Here is a 17,511-nt window from a genome sequence, read left to right on the forward strand (position 1 = left end):
CCCAATTGCACCTTGGACAAGTTAGCAGACCCGGCACACAACGAGTCCAACCACTCTGTCCCCTCATCACTTGGAGGATGCGACTCAACACTGAAATCGGCGTGAGCAACGAGCTGTTCCTCAACGGGTAGCGGCGCGGCGTGAGCCAGCACCGTTCCCTGCGTAATTATGGCCGGCCGCGACCCCGTATTCAGGACCATTACGAACGGCTCACTGTCCCCTCTCACCATGGTTCGAGCTACCGCCAAGTCGAGGCCCCTTTTGGCCCTGTTAGACGGCCCCAACAGTACTCCCTGTGCCCCCGCACCCACCCCGAGTGGTTTCCTCAACCGAAGGGGTACCAACATTTGCGATCCCGGGGGCACCCGTACAGTCTGAGTTGCCAGCGCCTGCACCGTCGCACAAACCGTGCGTATTTTGGTAGGGCTTGTCAAGAACGCAACCCGCCGTCCCGACGGAAGCTCAATGCAGGCCTGATCTATGAGAATTTTGATGGGCATTTTGGACAAAAAGTCCGTACCTAGCAAACAAGGAACGGCCAGCGATGATGATACAAAAATAGGGCCCGCCAATTTGATGTCACCAATGCAAATAGTCGCCCGAATCTGGCCGATGATCCCCAGGGATCCCCCATTCGCCGCATAAAATGGCACGTCCACAGGCAGAAGGGGTCGACTTTGGACGGGAAGAATGTTATAAATAAGGTCCGAAATGATAGTGGCCGACGCACCCGTGTCCACAAGCACCCGGACCTCAACCCCGTCAATAAACCCCGTTACCACGGACGACCCGGCCGACGCAGCCACTATCCTGTGGGCCAATTCGGACCATTCGACTGCTTGCGGGCCGCGTACGGACCCCCCCCGCCGAAGTGAACCCCCGGCACCCAGCCGCGGACCCTCCACCGCCAAGCGGCGACCCGAACGTGCCGCGTATGTGGACCGGGCGTGTGAGGTGCCGCGACTTGCCGGGTTTAGTTGGGATGACTTGTGGGCCTGGTCGTCGTCCCGACGTGGTCCCGTGGCGCGCTGACGCGGGGCCCGGCACCCGGCTGCGACGTGACCCCGAAGGCCGCAGTTGTAGCAGACGACGAGGGACGTCGTAGGTTTCGGTTGCTCCAGCTTGCGGGATGAACGTGTGGGTGAACGACCTCCCGTTCTCCACTCCCCCGGACGCGATACAGCGAAGGCCTGCTCCCGATCCGCAGCTGGCTGAGGCTCGGCGATCGTGGCGGCCAGTGCCGCGTTCTCCGCCAATTTGCAGACGACCGTCGGCTTGCGCTTGAGGACCTCGTATGCGTGAATACTCGTGGCGATCGCCAGGGAGCAGATATCCATTTCGTCCGCCACATTAATGGGGACTCCCAACTCGTGTGCCAACGCCAGCAGCTGCTCCGTCACCATGGCGTCCTTCCCCTCCTTGTCCATGCGGGGAAAAGCTGCGTCCGCCAAGGCGAGCAGCGCCGTGCGATAGGCGAGCGTTGTTTCCCCAACCACCTTCCGCCGATCGTAGAATTGGTGGCGGCAGGTCGAGGGCGGGCCGAACACCTTAGCCATCAGGTGTAGCGCGGCCTGGAGCGTTGAGCGAGACGACCTTGGGGCCGATGTGAAGGCTGCAAGCGCGTCGTCGTCGAGCATCGCTGGCAGAGCGCGCAGGGCAGTGGTGTCGGACCACCCCGACATTTCTTGATGTGCGAGGAACCTTCGGTGGAAGGCTCCCCAGTCGCCTCCGTCTGCCTTGAACGCCGACAGCGCAGGCAATCGTTGCTGGAGGACTCGGTCGTCGTCGTCGTCGGAACGATTTTCCCCCGCGCCACTGTGGTTGTACAAAATGTCGGCTCTGTCAGCAGTCGCACCCTGGAGAGCTCCGGCGCGCGCCGATGACGCGGGCCGCGCTGAGTGGAGATCTCCGGCCACGTGGTGTCCCCGCTTCCCGCCAAACAATGGCGGTCTCTCAAAAACGGCGCCAACCTCAAAACTTTTGGCGCGAAGCGCCTTCTGGCGGGAACCCTCCAGCCGCGCCGCCTCCTCCAACCCCGCAGCCGTCCCTCCGCCCGCTGGAACGGAGATCTCCGCCAAAACTGCAGCGGCGGCGAGCAGCAACTCCGCCAGGCGGGAGTGCGCGTCCTGTAGGCTGGTGTCGGAGGCGAGCTGAGCGTCGGCCATCGCCGCGAAGTGCTGCATCGGCGGCAACTCCTCGTCCTCTCCTCCCGAGGTTGGTGTCTCCGGTACGCCGTCGTCTTCCCGATCTCGCTCGTGGGTACGTGTAGTCTTCCTAGTATCCATTCTTCTTGAAGACAGGTTTACTTCTGACGCCAGTTGTAATGTAGTAACTCGGCGGGAGACGACTTCACGGGTAGCACACTCTTTATTTCACCAACTTCGGTTCACAGGCGACTAACACCCACTGTAGTATCTCGGGTGACTAACACCCACTTGGTTGCTCGGGTGACTAACACCCACTTAGCTACTCGGGTGACTAACACCCACTTGGTTACTCGGGTGACTAACACCCACTTAGCTACCCGGGTGACTAACACCCACTTAGCTACTCGGGTGACTAACACCCACTTGGTTACTCGGGTGACTAACACCCACTTAGCTACTCGGGTGACTAACACCCACTGAGCTACTCGGGTGACCAACACCCTCTTAGCTACTCTGGCGACTAACGCCCACTGAGCTACTCTGGCGATTAACGCCCACTGAGCTACTCGGGTGACAACCACCCACTGAGCTACTCGGGTGACCAACACCCACTTAGCTACTCTGGCGACTAACGCCCACTGAGCTACTCTGGCGACTAACGCCCACTGAGCTACTCGGGACACACCCTGCCGGGGTGTCCGTCTCGACTGTGGGTCCCCCGGTCCCGACCCACGTGGGCGTCGAACCACGGGTCCCACAGTCTCGCCTCCGAGCAACACAGGGCCCCGGTCCCTACAAGGACAGCGGGACTAGGGGTCTCGGGGCACTATGTCTTCAACTCCGTCTTCGATCTTCAACTGGTTAACAACCCCGAGTGCTCTCGCGCGTCCCCCTTTATACCCCACCTGCGGACGTCGCTGAGAGCACCCATCCTATTTGACCAATCACTGGGCGCTGGCTACGATCCTGTTTTCCCACATCTCAGCGTGCCTCACCACCCACGCCGCGCCGCCCCGTCATCCGTCACTCCCGGCGCGCGCGTCCATACCACGCCCACAACGCGTGCCCAACCCCGCACCCCGTGCCGCCCCGTGATCCATCACTGTCACAGTCGGCGCGCGTCAACACCACCACTACACATGCACGCGACCGCTTCTGTCTCATTTGAAAGAGAGTGACCGCGGGTGTCACTCGAAATCACAAAAGCGTCAGCAACAACAAACTGCGTTCCAAGAGAAATCTCAAATAATTCGGAAATTAATCAAAAGGATCATAAAAATTATATTTCCTGTAAGGAAAGTTGGCTCGAACAGATCCTAGCGACTCACCATGCTACTCATCTCATCGTTTGCCGATGTACTCCTCCCCATTACAAATACAAACTAACTCGTTCCACGCGTGCGTGTGCGCGTGCGTGCGCGCGTGGCCATCCACCCCCTTGCGTGCCGTGGCGGTCTTCACCGATGCCACTCGTTAAAAGCACTCGCTCCAACAGTCTGTTGAGGCTCCACGGGGTGGGGGGGGGGATCTTGTGGGGGCCGACGTCCGCTCCGCCGCCCTCGTTGGGCAGGTGAAGCGCAACGTTTGCCCCCTCCACTCCTTCCTCCACTCCCTCCTCCACTCCCTCCTCCACTCCCTCCTCCACTCCTTCCTCCACAGCGCCGTTCGGCCCCTCTCTGAGGGACATCGCTAATTAGCTGGCTCACCCCCGTCCGGGGTTATCCCGCACACGCCCACGTACACCACCACAAAAGCGAACGCGGTGGCGTCCACGCGCGCGCCCCTACAGGCGCTCATTCCGCGCAAAGGTTAGCGCTAAAGAAAACGGCGGTATTAATATGCGCGCGCACCCCCACCCCGTGGTTAAGCCCTAATCCGCAGCACACTAAGGCTAATGCTAAAGGGCTGTATGAATATGCACGCGCACCTCCGAGTGGCTAAGTCCTAATCTGCTTGCGCACAAAGGCTAGCGCAGAAGAAAAACGAACGGCGGCGGTATGAATATGTTGCGCGTGCCTCGCCGTTAATGCTATCGTCGCTGTGTAAACGCCGACGAGCGGGTTTATCGCACCCCACCCCTGCCCGAATTACTCACGCGGCACACTGCAGGCGCTCGTGTTTCACACACGTGCGCAAAAACTCGCGCGAGCTTCAGCGGCCGTGTATGTTTTAATACACTCGCACACACGCTCCAATAATCACTGGTCAAAAAAAAAATTCTGGCCTGGACTTTTGCAGCTGTTTTAGACTAATGTCAGGGTGCTGATTCCAAATCTGATCTCAGATTTGCTCTATCACATGTCATTTTTATGCTATCGGCATACCCCATTTTCATTGATTTTACCCGAAATTAACTCTGTCACTTATGATTGCAAGTTGTTGCGAGTCAGTGACTGCTTTAGTGTTAAAATATGGTGCTGTATTTTTAGGATAGTGTGTTTATAATAATATTTTATGTAGATATCCACATTTATTTTATATTTTTCTTCTGCAGTTTTTATTGAAAATGCAATATTTGATATCTCAAAAACCTGATGTGATAGACAAAAACTGATGCCAGATTTGGAATACCTTATGCCAGAAAAAGTGTGTTGACCAGTGTTACCAACACCGCGCCAACGCTGCAGCCCGGCGCTCGCTCTCTCGCGCACACAGTCTCCCCGCGCAGTCGCACCGCACACAAGTCGCAGCCACCACACACAGATATCACACTGCACCAATCCTTTGAACTAAAGTTTATTACCGGCGCAAATACACCCTACCTGGGGGGGGGGGGGGGATACTTCGCGGGAAAAGTTTAGCCTAAGTCTGCCTACGAACCCAGTTGCTCAAACGTCCTACCACGTACCTCGAAGCTGGACTCAGGGCGTCCCACGGACGCTGAGAGAGGGAGAAGGACGAGGGAAGACTTGACCTATCACTGTCTCGCAGAGGCAGGGCGGCAGGGAGAGGTTCTTGACGGCCCGGAGGTTGAAGACATTGGACATAATCGTCCCGGGGCTCCCACCTTTATTCAATAAACTTCAAAGGCCCAGGGGGACGTCGCGACGCGCAGCCAATAATGCGATGTCCTGCCCTTACCTGGAGCATTATTTTCCGTTACGCCTCGACCCATTGTCTAAGCGCCCGCCCTCCCCCTTCCAGATTCAGCCAGTTTGGTCAGTGTTGCCGTCCCGCGGAATACACCTCCGCGGGGGGGGGGGGGTCCAGGGCTTTCCATCCCCTCTCCCCGTCTGCATTTCCCCCCTGGCCCCTCCCCCTGTGCTGTGAGCGGTCTCATTGCGGTTATCCCGGTGAGTGTCTGTGCGCCCATACAATCTTAAGCCAATTTAGGGGCACCGCAATGTGACCGGTCCTGTGAGGGTCGGCCAATCTCCTGGCACCGGGAAACCGTGGGACTCTCCCTCTAGGGGCCCTTGGGATTAAAACCCGATGTGCCAGGCAACCCCCCGTCAGGACGCTACGTGGGTGCGCTGCGTGCGGGTGTGTGCTTTCAGTGCGGGGGCCGGGAGGGGATCGTGGCGTTTGCGGAGTTGCTCCGTGGTCGTGGCGCCACAATCTTTGTCTTTGTGTCTCCGTGCGTGCTGCCAGGGTGTTGATGGACACAGTTATCGAACGTGTCCCGTCGGGAGCCTTCTCCAGGCTGAGAAACATCACGAAAATGTGAGTGTCTCCGCTCGGAGCTGCTCCCCCGTAATCCCTCCGCACCGTCATCCCAGCACATTATCCCCGCACCGTGATCCCAGCACCGTGATCTCCGCACCATGATTCCTGCACCGTGATCCCCGCACCGTAGTGCTCGCACCGTGATCCCAGCACCGTGATCTCCGCAACATGATCCCCGCAACGTGATCACTACTCAAGCTCGTTAACGTCACCAGGTTCCAGGTGAGAACTCAACAGACCAGGAAAGGTCTCGTTTACGAGAGGTGACCTGCCAAACAACAGGGCTGGGATGAGGCGAGGTCTCTCCACGTTGCCCCTTTGGTCCTATGTACCGTGTGGCCTCTGACTCTTGACTCGCGGATTTTTGTTTTCACAGCGACATCTTAGTTTCCAGGCACCTGCGCAGCTTGGAGGCCATGTCCTTCTCCCGTCTCTCGCAGCTGCAGGACATGTGCGTGGTAACCCCCTCCTCGCGTCCCACGCCTCGCCACGGGGGGGGGGGGCTTTGTTGAGATCATCGAGGAGGATGGCCAGTAGCTCGGAGAGACCGTGTAGATGTTTGAGGCAGATCCTGCAAAGCCCCCCTTCTCCAGAGTCATCTTTCCCAGGTCCTCAGGTCTTCACTAGGACCTTCGCTGGTCTTGTCCAAATCCTCCTTAGCGTCTTCCCATTTCACCCCCAAAGTCCATTCCCAGCTCTTTCTCACCCTGCTCCGGAGTCTGGCTGGCTTAGCGTTGGGGTTAAGTTGCGAGGTGACGCAGAATCGGAGCTGGAATAAGTGCATCGTGGTGGCGTCAGGCTCCTTGGGGTGGCGGGGTTACGTCTCGAGGTTCTCCCCCTTGCTCTGCCTGGGTTTCCTCCGGATTCTCCAGGTTTAGCCCCAACAATAAATACGTGCAATGTCAATCTCGGTTCACATTTTCAAACGTTAGAAAAATTGCCCACAGACGACTCGCATAGCGACCATGGCCCCCTGCTGGCAGACCGACGCCCACCGCTGAGCCAGGTGCTGAGAGTCACCTCGTGCCGCATAGGAGCAGATGCCGGTGGTGGGGGGGGGGGCTGTCCCCGTGTCGTCACGTGATAGAGAGAGCGTGATATCAATCCAGGTTCGTTCATTCATTCAACGTTTATTGAGGTTCCAAACTCTTTGGTTCTTTCGGTAAAGTCACGTAGATAGAATAATAGTCACAAGCGACCGTCTTCAGGTGAGAGAGAGAGAGAAAGCTACTGATAAAAGGTCTTATATAGCCTCAAGAGTATGGATTCCTGCAGTCACGAAAGCTTCAAATCAAGATTTTATTGAGATTGTACATACATACAAAAAAAATACGTCTAGCAAGCTCCTTGAGTTAAACTAGATGATAGCCCATTGATACTGTTTCCCCTCTTACACTGGCACACCCGAGCGAAGCAGGTACGGGGCCCTCATGGTTTGAGTGGTTTTTCCACTGGGGCTATTTCCCGAGCCGAGCTGGAACCAAACCGTGATACGCTGCCCTCGCAAGAATACAACTGAACCTGGCTCGGGTGCCAAGCAGGGCCAGGGGCGGGGTTAATAACGTGTCTGTTGGGTGTGACGTCAGATATACCGCAAATATCTATGAGAAAAAAAAAACCTTCGTAAATATCATGAAGGAATAAAACATTTGCCAATAAAATAAAAATGGAATGTTCTTCACGGGCCGCGGGGCTACTCGTCGCCCACATATTCACACGATGCGTCTCTCGCGCCGTCATTATACTTGCAGAGAAATCCGCAACGCCAACCGCCTTGTCTACATCCACAGGGACGCGTTCCACGAGCTGCCCAGTCTCAGGTTCCTGTGAGTCCCGCTCCGTCGTGTCCGATCCGCTCCCCCCCCCACTCCCGTTGTGTCTTCGGGAGGCCGCGTGTTTCCCTGCAGACTTCTCGCTCGAGGCGCTGCCGTGAGATCGGCAACGGCAACCGCGGAGGAAGGGAGCGCGGTGTACTCGAGATCGGGTGGTGGGCGCTGTTGGGATTTGGTGGATGGTGGACTGTGTGGTTGATTGTGGACTGTGTGGTCGATGGTGGACTATGTGGTCGATTGTGGACTGTGTGGTCGATGGTGGACTGTATGGTCGATGGTGGACTGTGTGGTCTATTTTGGACTGTGTGGTCGATTGTGGACTGTGTGATCGATGGTGGACTGTGTGGTCGATTGTGGACTGTGTAGTTGATGGTGGACTGTGTGGTCGATTGTGGACTGTGTGGTCGATGACAGACGGTGTTGTCAATGATGGACTCTGTTGTGTTTATTCCGGCAGGGGAATCGCCAACACGGCCATTGAGTGTTTCCCGCACCTGGGCAGGATCCAGTCCACAGTTTTCAGCTTCATCCTGTGAGTCTAGCGGCCGGCCGCGGAGGATCAATCACTGACATTGATTTAGAGGCCCTGGGACGTTCGCTGAGCCAGCGCCGCCAGAGATCCCGGGTTTGAATCAAGGGTTCCAGCCACGTGTAGTTAAACCGGGGTTCTCAAGCGCAGCGAGCTGACGGTCTCAACTCGGTCACCAACGACTACACTCAAATAAAAACCCCGTCGCATTCAAGTTGGTGCAGCACTTAATGTGACTAAATTCCAGCTTTTGAGAATATAAATACGTCCGTACTGAAGGGGGATGGGCAACATTCACCAGGCAGGGCCCCTGAGCCTCTCTTATGTTTTTAGGGCCTATAACTTCTGCTGCTGCTGCTGCCTCAACTCCAAATGTCTTACATCCTTCCCAGAGTGATTCTGCCACTGGCTTCGGCTTCCCCCTTCTACTGCCAGCTTCTCGAGACCCTGCCATAGCCGGCCTCCACCTGAACGTTTCCGTCACACCTCGGGGGGGGGGAGGGGGGGCGTCTTTGGGTTTGTGGACGCAGGCCCTTGGGCTCGCTCGCTCCCGGCTTCACGCTGCCCTGTGCGGCGACTCGGTCGTTGCTTGGATTGACAACAGCGCCATTCTGGGCTCTCTGGTCTCGAAGAAGAGGGGTCTTGCGACGGTGCTCCATAGCTTCGATGTCAATCAATCCGAGCTCTCGGTGTTGCCATCGCGGGCGATCTCCGCTGTCAGCTTGCGTGACTTCTAAATCGCGAATAGACCGTGGATCCTGAGCACTGCATCGTCGCTCGCGGGTCGCTCCGACCGATGGTGACGGTCGATGGTGATGGGCGAACGAAGGGCGGGGTCGATGCGAGCCACGGTCGTTGTGGTGTTATTTTCGCGTGACAAAAAAAAACCCACACACAAACACACCGAACAACGAAAGAAAGGAACACATCCTGCCCTTAATCTAATCTCGTCGTTTCCTGTTGTCACCATGTCACAGCGAAATCCTGGACAACCCCATGATTGACCTCATCCCCGCAAACGCTCTGCAAGGTCTCAGCTCCGGGTCGCTCATCGTGTAAGCGAACCGCCAAGCGCCACTCGCGGGCGCGCGCACCTACGCAGCGCACCTGCTCAATACACACCTGTGTGCAGCTGTCACCTGCACCATACACACCTGTGTGGACCTGTCACCTGCTCCATACACACCTGTGTGCAGCTGTCACCTGCACCATGCACACCTGTGTGGACCTGTCACTTGCTCCATACACACCTGTGTCCACCTGTCACCTGCTGCATACACCTGTCACCTGCACCATACACACCTGTGTCCACCTGTCACCTGCACCATACACACCTGTCACCTGCACCATGCACACCTGTGTGGACCTGTCACCTGCTCCATACACACCTGTCACCTGCACCATACACACCTGTGTGCACCTGTCACCTGCACCATACACACCTGTGTGCAGCTGTCACCTGCACCATACACACCTGTGTGGACCTGTCACCTGCTCCATACACACCTGTCACCTGCACCATACACACATGTGTGCACCTGTCACCTGCACCATACACACCTGTGTGCAGCTGTCACCTGCACCATACACACCTGCCACCTGCACCATTCACCTCTGTGTGCACTTGTGACCTCATGCAACTGTCGCCCCCTTATGTCTGTCACACCCCCATGTCGTAAAACAGACAGGCCATGTTGCGAACATCAGAGGGCAGTGCTACAAAATCCGATGTTGTACGATACTATGCTCCCACATCTATGGTTCCCCGCCTGCGCCAACTATTACCGCTCGGCACGGTGGAGTCCGCTCGCATAACCCTCACGCATCATCACACGGTGTGGGGAGGCTCTCACTCATCCGGCAGTGGATTTACAAAGGGTGCCGTGCGTGTGCACGTACGGGATAATGTATGTATGCTGAGGTTCACCTCGCAACGTACGTAGCCAAACGCGCTAATTAAAGGTGAAGGGGAAGGACAACAAACTAAAAACTAAATCTGTTAAAAAAAAATTCGTTTTCAATCCAGATTTAAAGGTGCATAACCCAGTGGCTTCGTAATTTCGGAAGGAAGAGCACTCAAGAGGCTGAGGAAGTGCATCTGAAAGCGCGCGGTGCGGTGGCGTCTTTGGTAGATGGCCAGCCAAACGCCGCTGCTGCCAGATTGACCGGAGTTGAGCGTGATTGGTTTATGTTCCTTGATGAGATCAACAAGTTTCGATTGAAAGCTTTCGTGACTGCAGGTGACTTTACCGAAAGAACCAAGAAGATGAGATCAACAAGGTGTTGTGGTTCACTTGTGGCAAGCACTTCGTGCGTAATGAGTGCGACCTCATAATGTGTTCGTAACAGGGACGAAACAGCGGTGGGTCGAGCCCATGGGTTTCCCCTCGGCAGAGCTCTGCGTGAGAGATTTTCAGCGATGTAGAAATCGCTGCGGCGAGCGAAACCCGCCGCCGCTGCGCTATGCTCCGTCGTGTCGTCACGGTCTTCTACGCAGATTTGAGCCACATTTAAAACACACACGTGTAGAAATGGTTATCGAACCAGTTCAGAGGTTTGCTTGGACCGAATCAACGCCGTTGGAATGTGTTCACTCCCAGAAGGCCGCGTGGCCCATAGGACGTGTTCGATATGCTGCACGTGTTTTCTACGTGGAGAGACGGACACGTGGAGACGTGTCATCTGCTTATCCATATATATTGTTGGGATTATTGCCCCCAAAGTTATTCCGCAGGACATTGCAACCCTTCTAGTGAGAGAACGGCCCACAGACTTGGGTATCACAGAGCTGCCTCTGAGATCCCTTCTTCAAGTGACCTCCGACCCACACACAGTAGAGAGCAGCACTTTCCCACTGGCTCGGCATGCGAGATCGAGGCTTGTCGCATGACAGCCAAAAACATTTTAATTCTCAGAGCTGGAATTTGGTCGATTTGAGTGCAGAGCCAAATTTTACGTGATGGTTTTTTTTTTCTGTGTCAGTCATTGGTGACCGGGTTGAGGTTATTAACTCGCTACAAATGTAGGACTCGGATTAAGCACAGGCAGTGGCAGAAACCTGGATTCGAACCCAGCAGCCTTAACAGTGTGACGCTCTGACCTCTGAGCCACCCGGTTTAGAGCCACATTTTTCAAAGTCTGAAAGCACATAGCGAATCAGTACAGAACAGATATGCACGCCGCTCGAACACCAAACCCTTAGCTGTGGTCAAAGTTAAACGTTTGTTGTTGTGATGCTGTTGCTGCATTGGCAGCGACGCCCAGGCACAAATCACACAATGTCAACGCATCCGTCAATAACACTGCGTGTGCGTGGGGCCTGAAAATAAAAAAGGAGATAACAGACAACGTTTCGGGCGATTGCCCTTCTTCATAGCAGAGAGATAAAGTTTTTGCTATATATATGTTTTCCCACTCAGGGCAGCGTTGTTGACGCACGCGGTGACTTAAGAAAATTGCATCGGGCTTCAGCCTTGACTGTTGCCAAAAAAAAAAACGCATTTCATGACGTGAGATAAGCCCTCTGGAGGCATGCGCCTGCGCCTAAAGTTAAAAAACACACGCGGAGCCACAGCAAGTGCTGACCCGCGGCCCGACACGGGGGGCGAGGCCAGCCACACCGACGCGTGCACACGCGCGGCTCTTTCGTCACTCCGCTGCTGGCCTGCACTCGAGCGCCGCGCAGGCCGCAACGGGGGTTGGTGGATCACCGCTCAAACGATTGCAAAGCTCCCTTCCCATGGGCGTCGCGGGGGAGCCGTGTCGCGCGAGGAGAACGCGGTACAGCAAAGTGTGGACCTCTGCGTGGGATAGTGTTGCACATTGCACCGGTGCAAATCACGCGTCGCGGAAAACGGTGTCGATTGCCGCAAGGGCCGCGGGATGAGGCCCCCGGGGCGCTGAGATGGACAACTTCTCGAATAATCGACGCGTGGCTCCAGGGCGTTTTGGTCGTGGGTGGAGGAGGCCACCGTTGGGCCAGCTCTCGAGTCCCGAGCGTGAGCCTCATCATCGATGTCCTTCAAAGGCAGCACTCCGCATTGAACCGCATTCCAGCGTCACGCAGCAGGACGCGGCCACCGTAGGGGAGCGCAGGAGCGTCCAGGTCGCGACTGCGAACACAACAGCCAAACCTCGGGTGGCTTTGGTTCTCTGTGCGAGTCCATGGGTGCTTATGTGAGTCGATGGTTTCTGTGTGAAGCTAAAAGGGGTCTCAGTATGTGTCTATTAGCTTTTTTTGTGGAACTCTCAGCGAGATCTGATGATCAGACACTGCCCACTTGAACCAGTCAGACATTTTATTTGTCTTTTGTCAACGTGACACATTTTTTTACTGATTTGCCGTGTCGCGTGGTGGAGGGTTGCGACTCATTTTTAAATAACACGATCTAACCCAAAAACCTTTCTATTGAATGAGCATCAGACATTTACAACATCACGTGGCTCAAACCTCGACATCAACATGTGCTCACGTTCATACGCCCCCCCCCCCCCCCATTAAAACGAACCAACGTTCACCTTCCCCGAGCGCCACACGAGTCTAGATCCGAGACCTTGAGGCCGCACCCCCACCCCCTCCACCGCCCCCAGGGGCAGATAAGTGGTCAAGGCCGGACCTCGACGCGTCCGGGTTGAAAGGAACCGATTCTTCTGGGCCGAGTTGCGAGATAAAGGCCACGTGAAGGAGGCCTTCAAGGCCACGTGCGGGAGGCCTCTCGCCGAGCAGTTAGTGCCCCCCCCCCCTCCTCCGTGCGGGCAGCAGAAGCAGCGTCTCTGGCATCATCGCCTGCGTCTCGCGACGATGATGACCGACTCGAGCTCCACGCATGCTGGATCGGTGGCCGAAGAACGGAGAAGAATGGGGGTGGGGGGGTGAGCGATTTCATGTTTCCCGTGGTGGAGGTCACAGAGGAATTTAAGGAACACACGGAGGAGGAGGTCGGGCGGATCAGCTTGTTCGTGATGGCCGGGTCAGAGATAGCTGAGCCAGTGCAACTGAGATGCTGCTTTCGAATTTGGCCGTCAGCCGCTGCGTTGTAGAGCCGTGTGGTGGGTTTGATGGTCTCGGTTCGATCGCCAACGACTTCACCAAAATAACATTGCAGTGGTGTTTTATTTTTTACTGCATCCAGCGTGTTTTCGGCTGTGAGGAATGAAACACGGCTGTATTGACATTGGGAAGTCGTGAGAATTTTTATGTTTTATTTTCATTATTTTATTATTTCCCTGCTACGTGACTTTACCGAAAGAACCAAGAATATGTATTGTGATAACTATTGACGCTTGTTGATCCAGAAAGGGCTAAGTCTCAAGACTCTTCTTCAGCAGGGTCCTGCCAAGTTTCACAGTGGAGTGATGATGTTGCTGGTGTCATCCTAATCGCGTTTTTTTGCTGGTACATTTTCTCAGCATTTGAGATGTTTCAGCCAAAGCCAGTTCCACTGAGAACCCCGGGGTAAACCCATGCAGAACAGGGCGAGAACATACACACTCCAAAATAAAGTTTTTTGGGTTCGATCTCGTAAATATAAATGTGTCGTAACCCTCCACCACCCGACACAGCCAATCAGTAAGGGATTTGTTACTAAACAATACGCACCAATTAGTTATTAATTGTATCGCCCTATGATGCTGGATGTAATTACCAGCGAAACGTCGTACTACTCAAATTTTCAATGTTGTGGATTTACTCTCCAACACGCCGGTGGGCTGAAGTAGTAAACGAATTGGCGCGTTTTGTTTACGTGACAAATCCCTTACTAATTGGCTGTGTCGGGTGGTGGAGGCTTACGACAATTTATACTTACGCGATCTCACCCAAAAACCTTGATTATTAATAATATTGGTCGCGAAAGCCTGCACTCACCTCCCCGTAGAGTCTTTAACAGTGCGGGCAAGTGCTGTTGTTAGTGAGCACCTATGAAGGGCGAAACGGCACACGAGGGGGTGGGCGGCCAGCACCACACCCGCCTACCTTGGCCTCCCCAGTGCTGATGCTTACACACCGCACTCGCTACGCATTTGAGGCCGAGAGTCGGACTCACACTTAAACAACAGCTGCCATTTCCCACTAAGTGGAAGTGAGCACGGCGATTGTGTCAGGCTAGGTGGACTTTGTGGCCACGTGTAGTGTGGAAGGCTCGCTGACAGGAGGTTACGGGACAGACCCAGGTAACATGGGTTGACCGTCTGAGATCACTGGAAATGCACCACCTGGCTTAACACACTGTCACCCACCAGACTCGAATTCACTCACTGACCACACTGCAGATCACCTCACTTTTCTTATTTCTTCTTCCCTCACATTGATCCACTCTGGAATTCGCTCCCATAAGTGTCTCTTACCCCTAGTTAAAGAACCGCGTTAAGTCTTATCTTTCACGACTGTGATTGTGCTGTTTGTTGTTGGCCACTTGGGATATTAGGTCTTTGTGCTCGGCAAACCGGTGACTTAAATGACGCCCTGCGGAGATGAGCGACTGAGTTTTGGGAAGAGCAACGAAAGTGCTTTGAAAGAAAAAGAAATCCTCAACGCATTCGTCAATAACACTGTGGCCTGAAAAGAAACAAAATACTGCATATGATAGGCGACGTTTCTGGCAATGGGCCTTCTTCATAGCACATAGAGAGACCAGTAGAGTGACAGAGTGGACGATAAGAGTTGTAGATAGCACTTGTTAACACCATTGGACCTGATGGGAAATTCATTTTTTAAAAATGTTTTCTTTGCTAATGGTCCGTTTTCAGATGGACATATGAATAGTTACCGCATAGTAGCCCTTGAATAACAGACAAACCCCTTCAATAATAAATAACCAATTCCTCAAAGCAACACATTTATATCAAAGGCAAAATGATAAAACGTTGTCTGGCACATTGCATTGTGGGAATACTCGTTATGGTTAGCACGGGGCGCGATCCACCTAGCCAATGCAATTCCTGGGCGCAATAGCCACCATCTCAATACAAATTGATTTAACAGCTGTCACTCGTAAACCACTGGCGTTTCAGGTTCTTCAACAATCCGGGGACCACGGCTCTCGGCTGTTTTAATTGCTCCGGTGCTGCCGTTTATAAATAATCTTGAAGCGCAGCGAGTGACTCTGTGCCTGAGTGTTGGTAGCGAGCGTTGCTTCGGGGAGAGATGATTTTTTTGTATTTGGCAGGAGGAAGGGTGGTTGTGGTGATGACGACGACAACGATGATGGTGACGATAATGATGATGGTGGTGATGATGGTTATACGCGCATTATAAATCCCGTGGCTCCGATTAGCACGCTTGGCTACGTACGGTGAAAAATAATGTCAACCATACATACAACGTAGCGAGCCTCTCATCAGCCGCGTGCTGCTTGCTGCTGCTCCTGAGTGGAGCGGCTGGCGACCTTGAGCTGACAAAGCCCGGCGCCGTTTCCCTCCCCGCACGAAATTCAGAAAACACAACCAACGAATACAAACCCCGTCAGGATGTGCTCCCTGAGTTTCGGGCCGTAAATAAAAAGTAAAATAAAAAAAGAGAATCTGAAAGTCTCGGCCCAAGATACGGCAATTTTTTGGAACGGTCCGAAACCTTTCGTTTGGTTTCCGGTTTGATCCCGAAAGTGTGACGCGGGCGAGGGTAGCACGCGCGCGACACTGTGCCGTCACGTGGCATCGCCGCGTCACGTGCCCTTTGTTGCGAGCACTACGCAGGCACACGTGACATTCGTGAGCGAACACGAAATGATCGTAGACTCTGCAAACTCATCCGCATACGTTCCTAAAATTAGAAATAGAAAATGTTTAAATCGGAAACAGTTGCCCGGTATGAACAGATGCTTGTTGCTGTTTTCCGCTTGCATAACGTACAGGGTTGGTGGGGAGTGGGAGTACACGTGCAGTAGAGGAAAATGGTTGTGCCGATCACACTGAGCGGGCAGCTCTGCTGATGAGAATTATGGCCCCAACACACGCTGCGTCTCCTCTTTCCAAAACCGGCCGTCGTATTCGCCAAATTCTCACCGCGCGGTCCCATTAAGGATGGAGCGTTGGGCCAACGTTGATCCCACGGGTCTAAACGACGTGCAACGACGGCTCAACGTTTAATGGAGCGATGCACGTGCATCGTGTCAAGGGAGACACGTGCTCTGTGTATCTGGGGCTTGTAACTGACCCAGTCATCTATCATCGTCATCATCATCATCGGCCATTATCTATCCACCGTTGGATGGAGCTCTCCCCAAGCCTTTGCCCTCCAGTGACGGTGAGGACATCGGTCGCGTGCTATATGAGTGTGTGATTGTAAATACTCAAACCGTAGGCGTATTTTTAATTCATCGATTCATTGATGATAAATAGATATTACGTTCAGGAGGTTAGGCCATGTGCCTAGTGGTTTTCACACTGCGTTACAAACCCGGTGACCCGAGTTCGATTGCTTCCAGCGGCTAATAACAGTAACAATGATCTGCACCGCTCCTGGCCAGCTTCCACCGAGTTCGTCTCGGCCTCAAACGAGTCCCTTACAAGGTGATTCGTCTAAAACAACAGCACGTGGGAGACAAAGGTGGTGGCCAGGCGTGGCGCTTGCCACACCATACCGTTCTAAGCGCCCGCCCCCAACACTCTCTGCGGCTATACGGCGGGAGTGGGAACCTTTGTCTTTGTCTCTGCAGGAGACTCTTCAACAACAAGTTTGCGAAAATCGAAGACTTCGCCTTCAACGCCACCATGCTGGACCTGCTGTGAGCCTCCCTCTCGCGTCACGGCGGCGGTTGACCCTGAGCCTCGCACCCACGGATTCTATGTGTCAGGTCACGTGAGGCTCGAGAGATGAATTCTAAACGATGATGTTGTCACTCGCCTCCAGGGGCATCATTTTGCGCTCAATATCTCCCGCAAAAGATTGGCTCGGAGTAGGCATTATCGATCGAAGGCACTGCCACTAAATTACAAGGTACGCCTTTCCCGTAATAAGCCAATTTTATCGTCCCCGATATTCCTATTCTCGTGCACACGTTCACAGAGAAGCGACAAATAGTCGTCTCAGCGTTGTAGTTGTCAGTGTAGTTGACGTTAAAATGTGGCGAGGATGTATGTTGCATTGCTTTCACGCCGTACGTAGCCAACCGCGCTAATCGGAGGTGTGAGAAAGGTGTTCCATGCCCCAAAAGCGTCCCTCGCCGTTCCGAATGACGTTAACTACGAGCGCACATTACATCGAGGGGAACAGTGCCATTGAAATGGTGGAAACAGAAAAATACGAAACAAACGAGATTTCGAACACGATTGAATCGTAATGAATAATCGAATGACTGGGGGGGGGGGGATTGCCACACTCCCACGTGTCGGAGTCCGT

At 54.3% G+C, this 17,511-nt stretch overlaps 1 protein-coding gene across 1 annotated transcript in view; it reads left to right on the top strand.

Moving 5' to 3' along the window:
- The window catches only part of LOC144728905 (follicle-stimulating hormone receptor-like), a 36,441-nt gene that overhangs the window by 9,081 nt on the left and 9,849 nt on the right, over positions 1–17,511 (top strand). Inside the window, exons 2-7 of the mRNA XM_078608645.1 lie at positions 5,739–5,810; positions 6,190–6,264; positions 7,565–7,639; positions 8,103–8,177; positions 9,152–9,229; positions 16,829–16,897. Of these exons, the coding sequence (XP_078464771.1) occupies positions 5,739–5,810; positions 6,190–6,264; positions 7,565–7,639; positions 8,103–8,177; positions 9,152–9,229; positions 16,829–16,897 (444 nt within the window). The remainder of the gene's footprint in view (positions 1–5,738; positions 5,811–6,189; positions 6,265–7,564; positions 7,640–8,102; positions 8,178–9,151; positions 9,230–16,828; positions 16,898–17,511) is intronic.

Source organism: Lampetra planeri, chromosome 30, assembly GCF_965212315.1.
Source record: "Lampetra planeri chromosome 30, kcLamPlan1.2.h2, whole genome shotgun sequence".
NCBI classification, from domain to species: domain Eukaryota; kingdom Metazoa; phylum Chordata; class Hyperoartia; order Petromyzontiformes; family Petromyzontidae; genus Lampetra; species Lampetra planeri.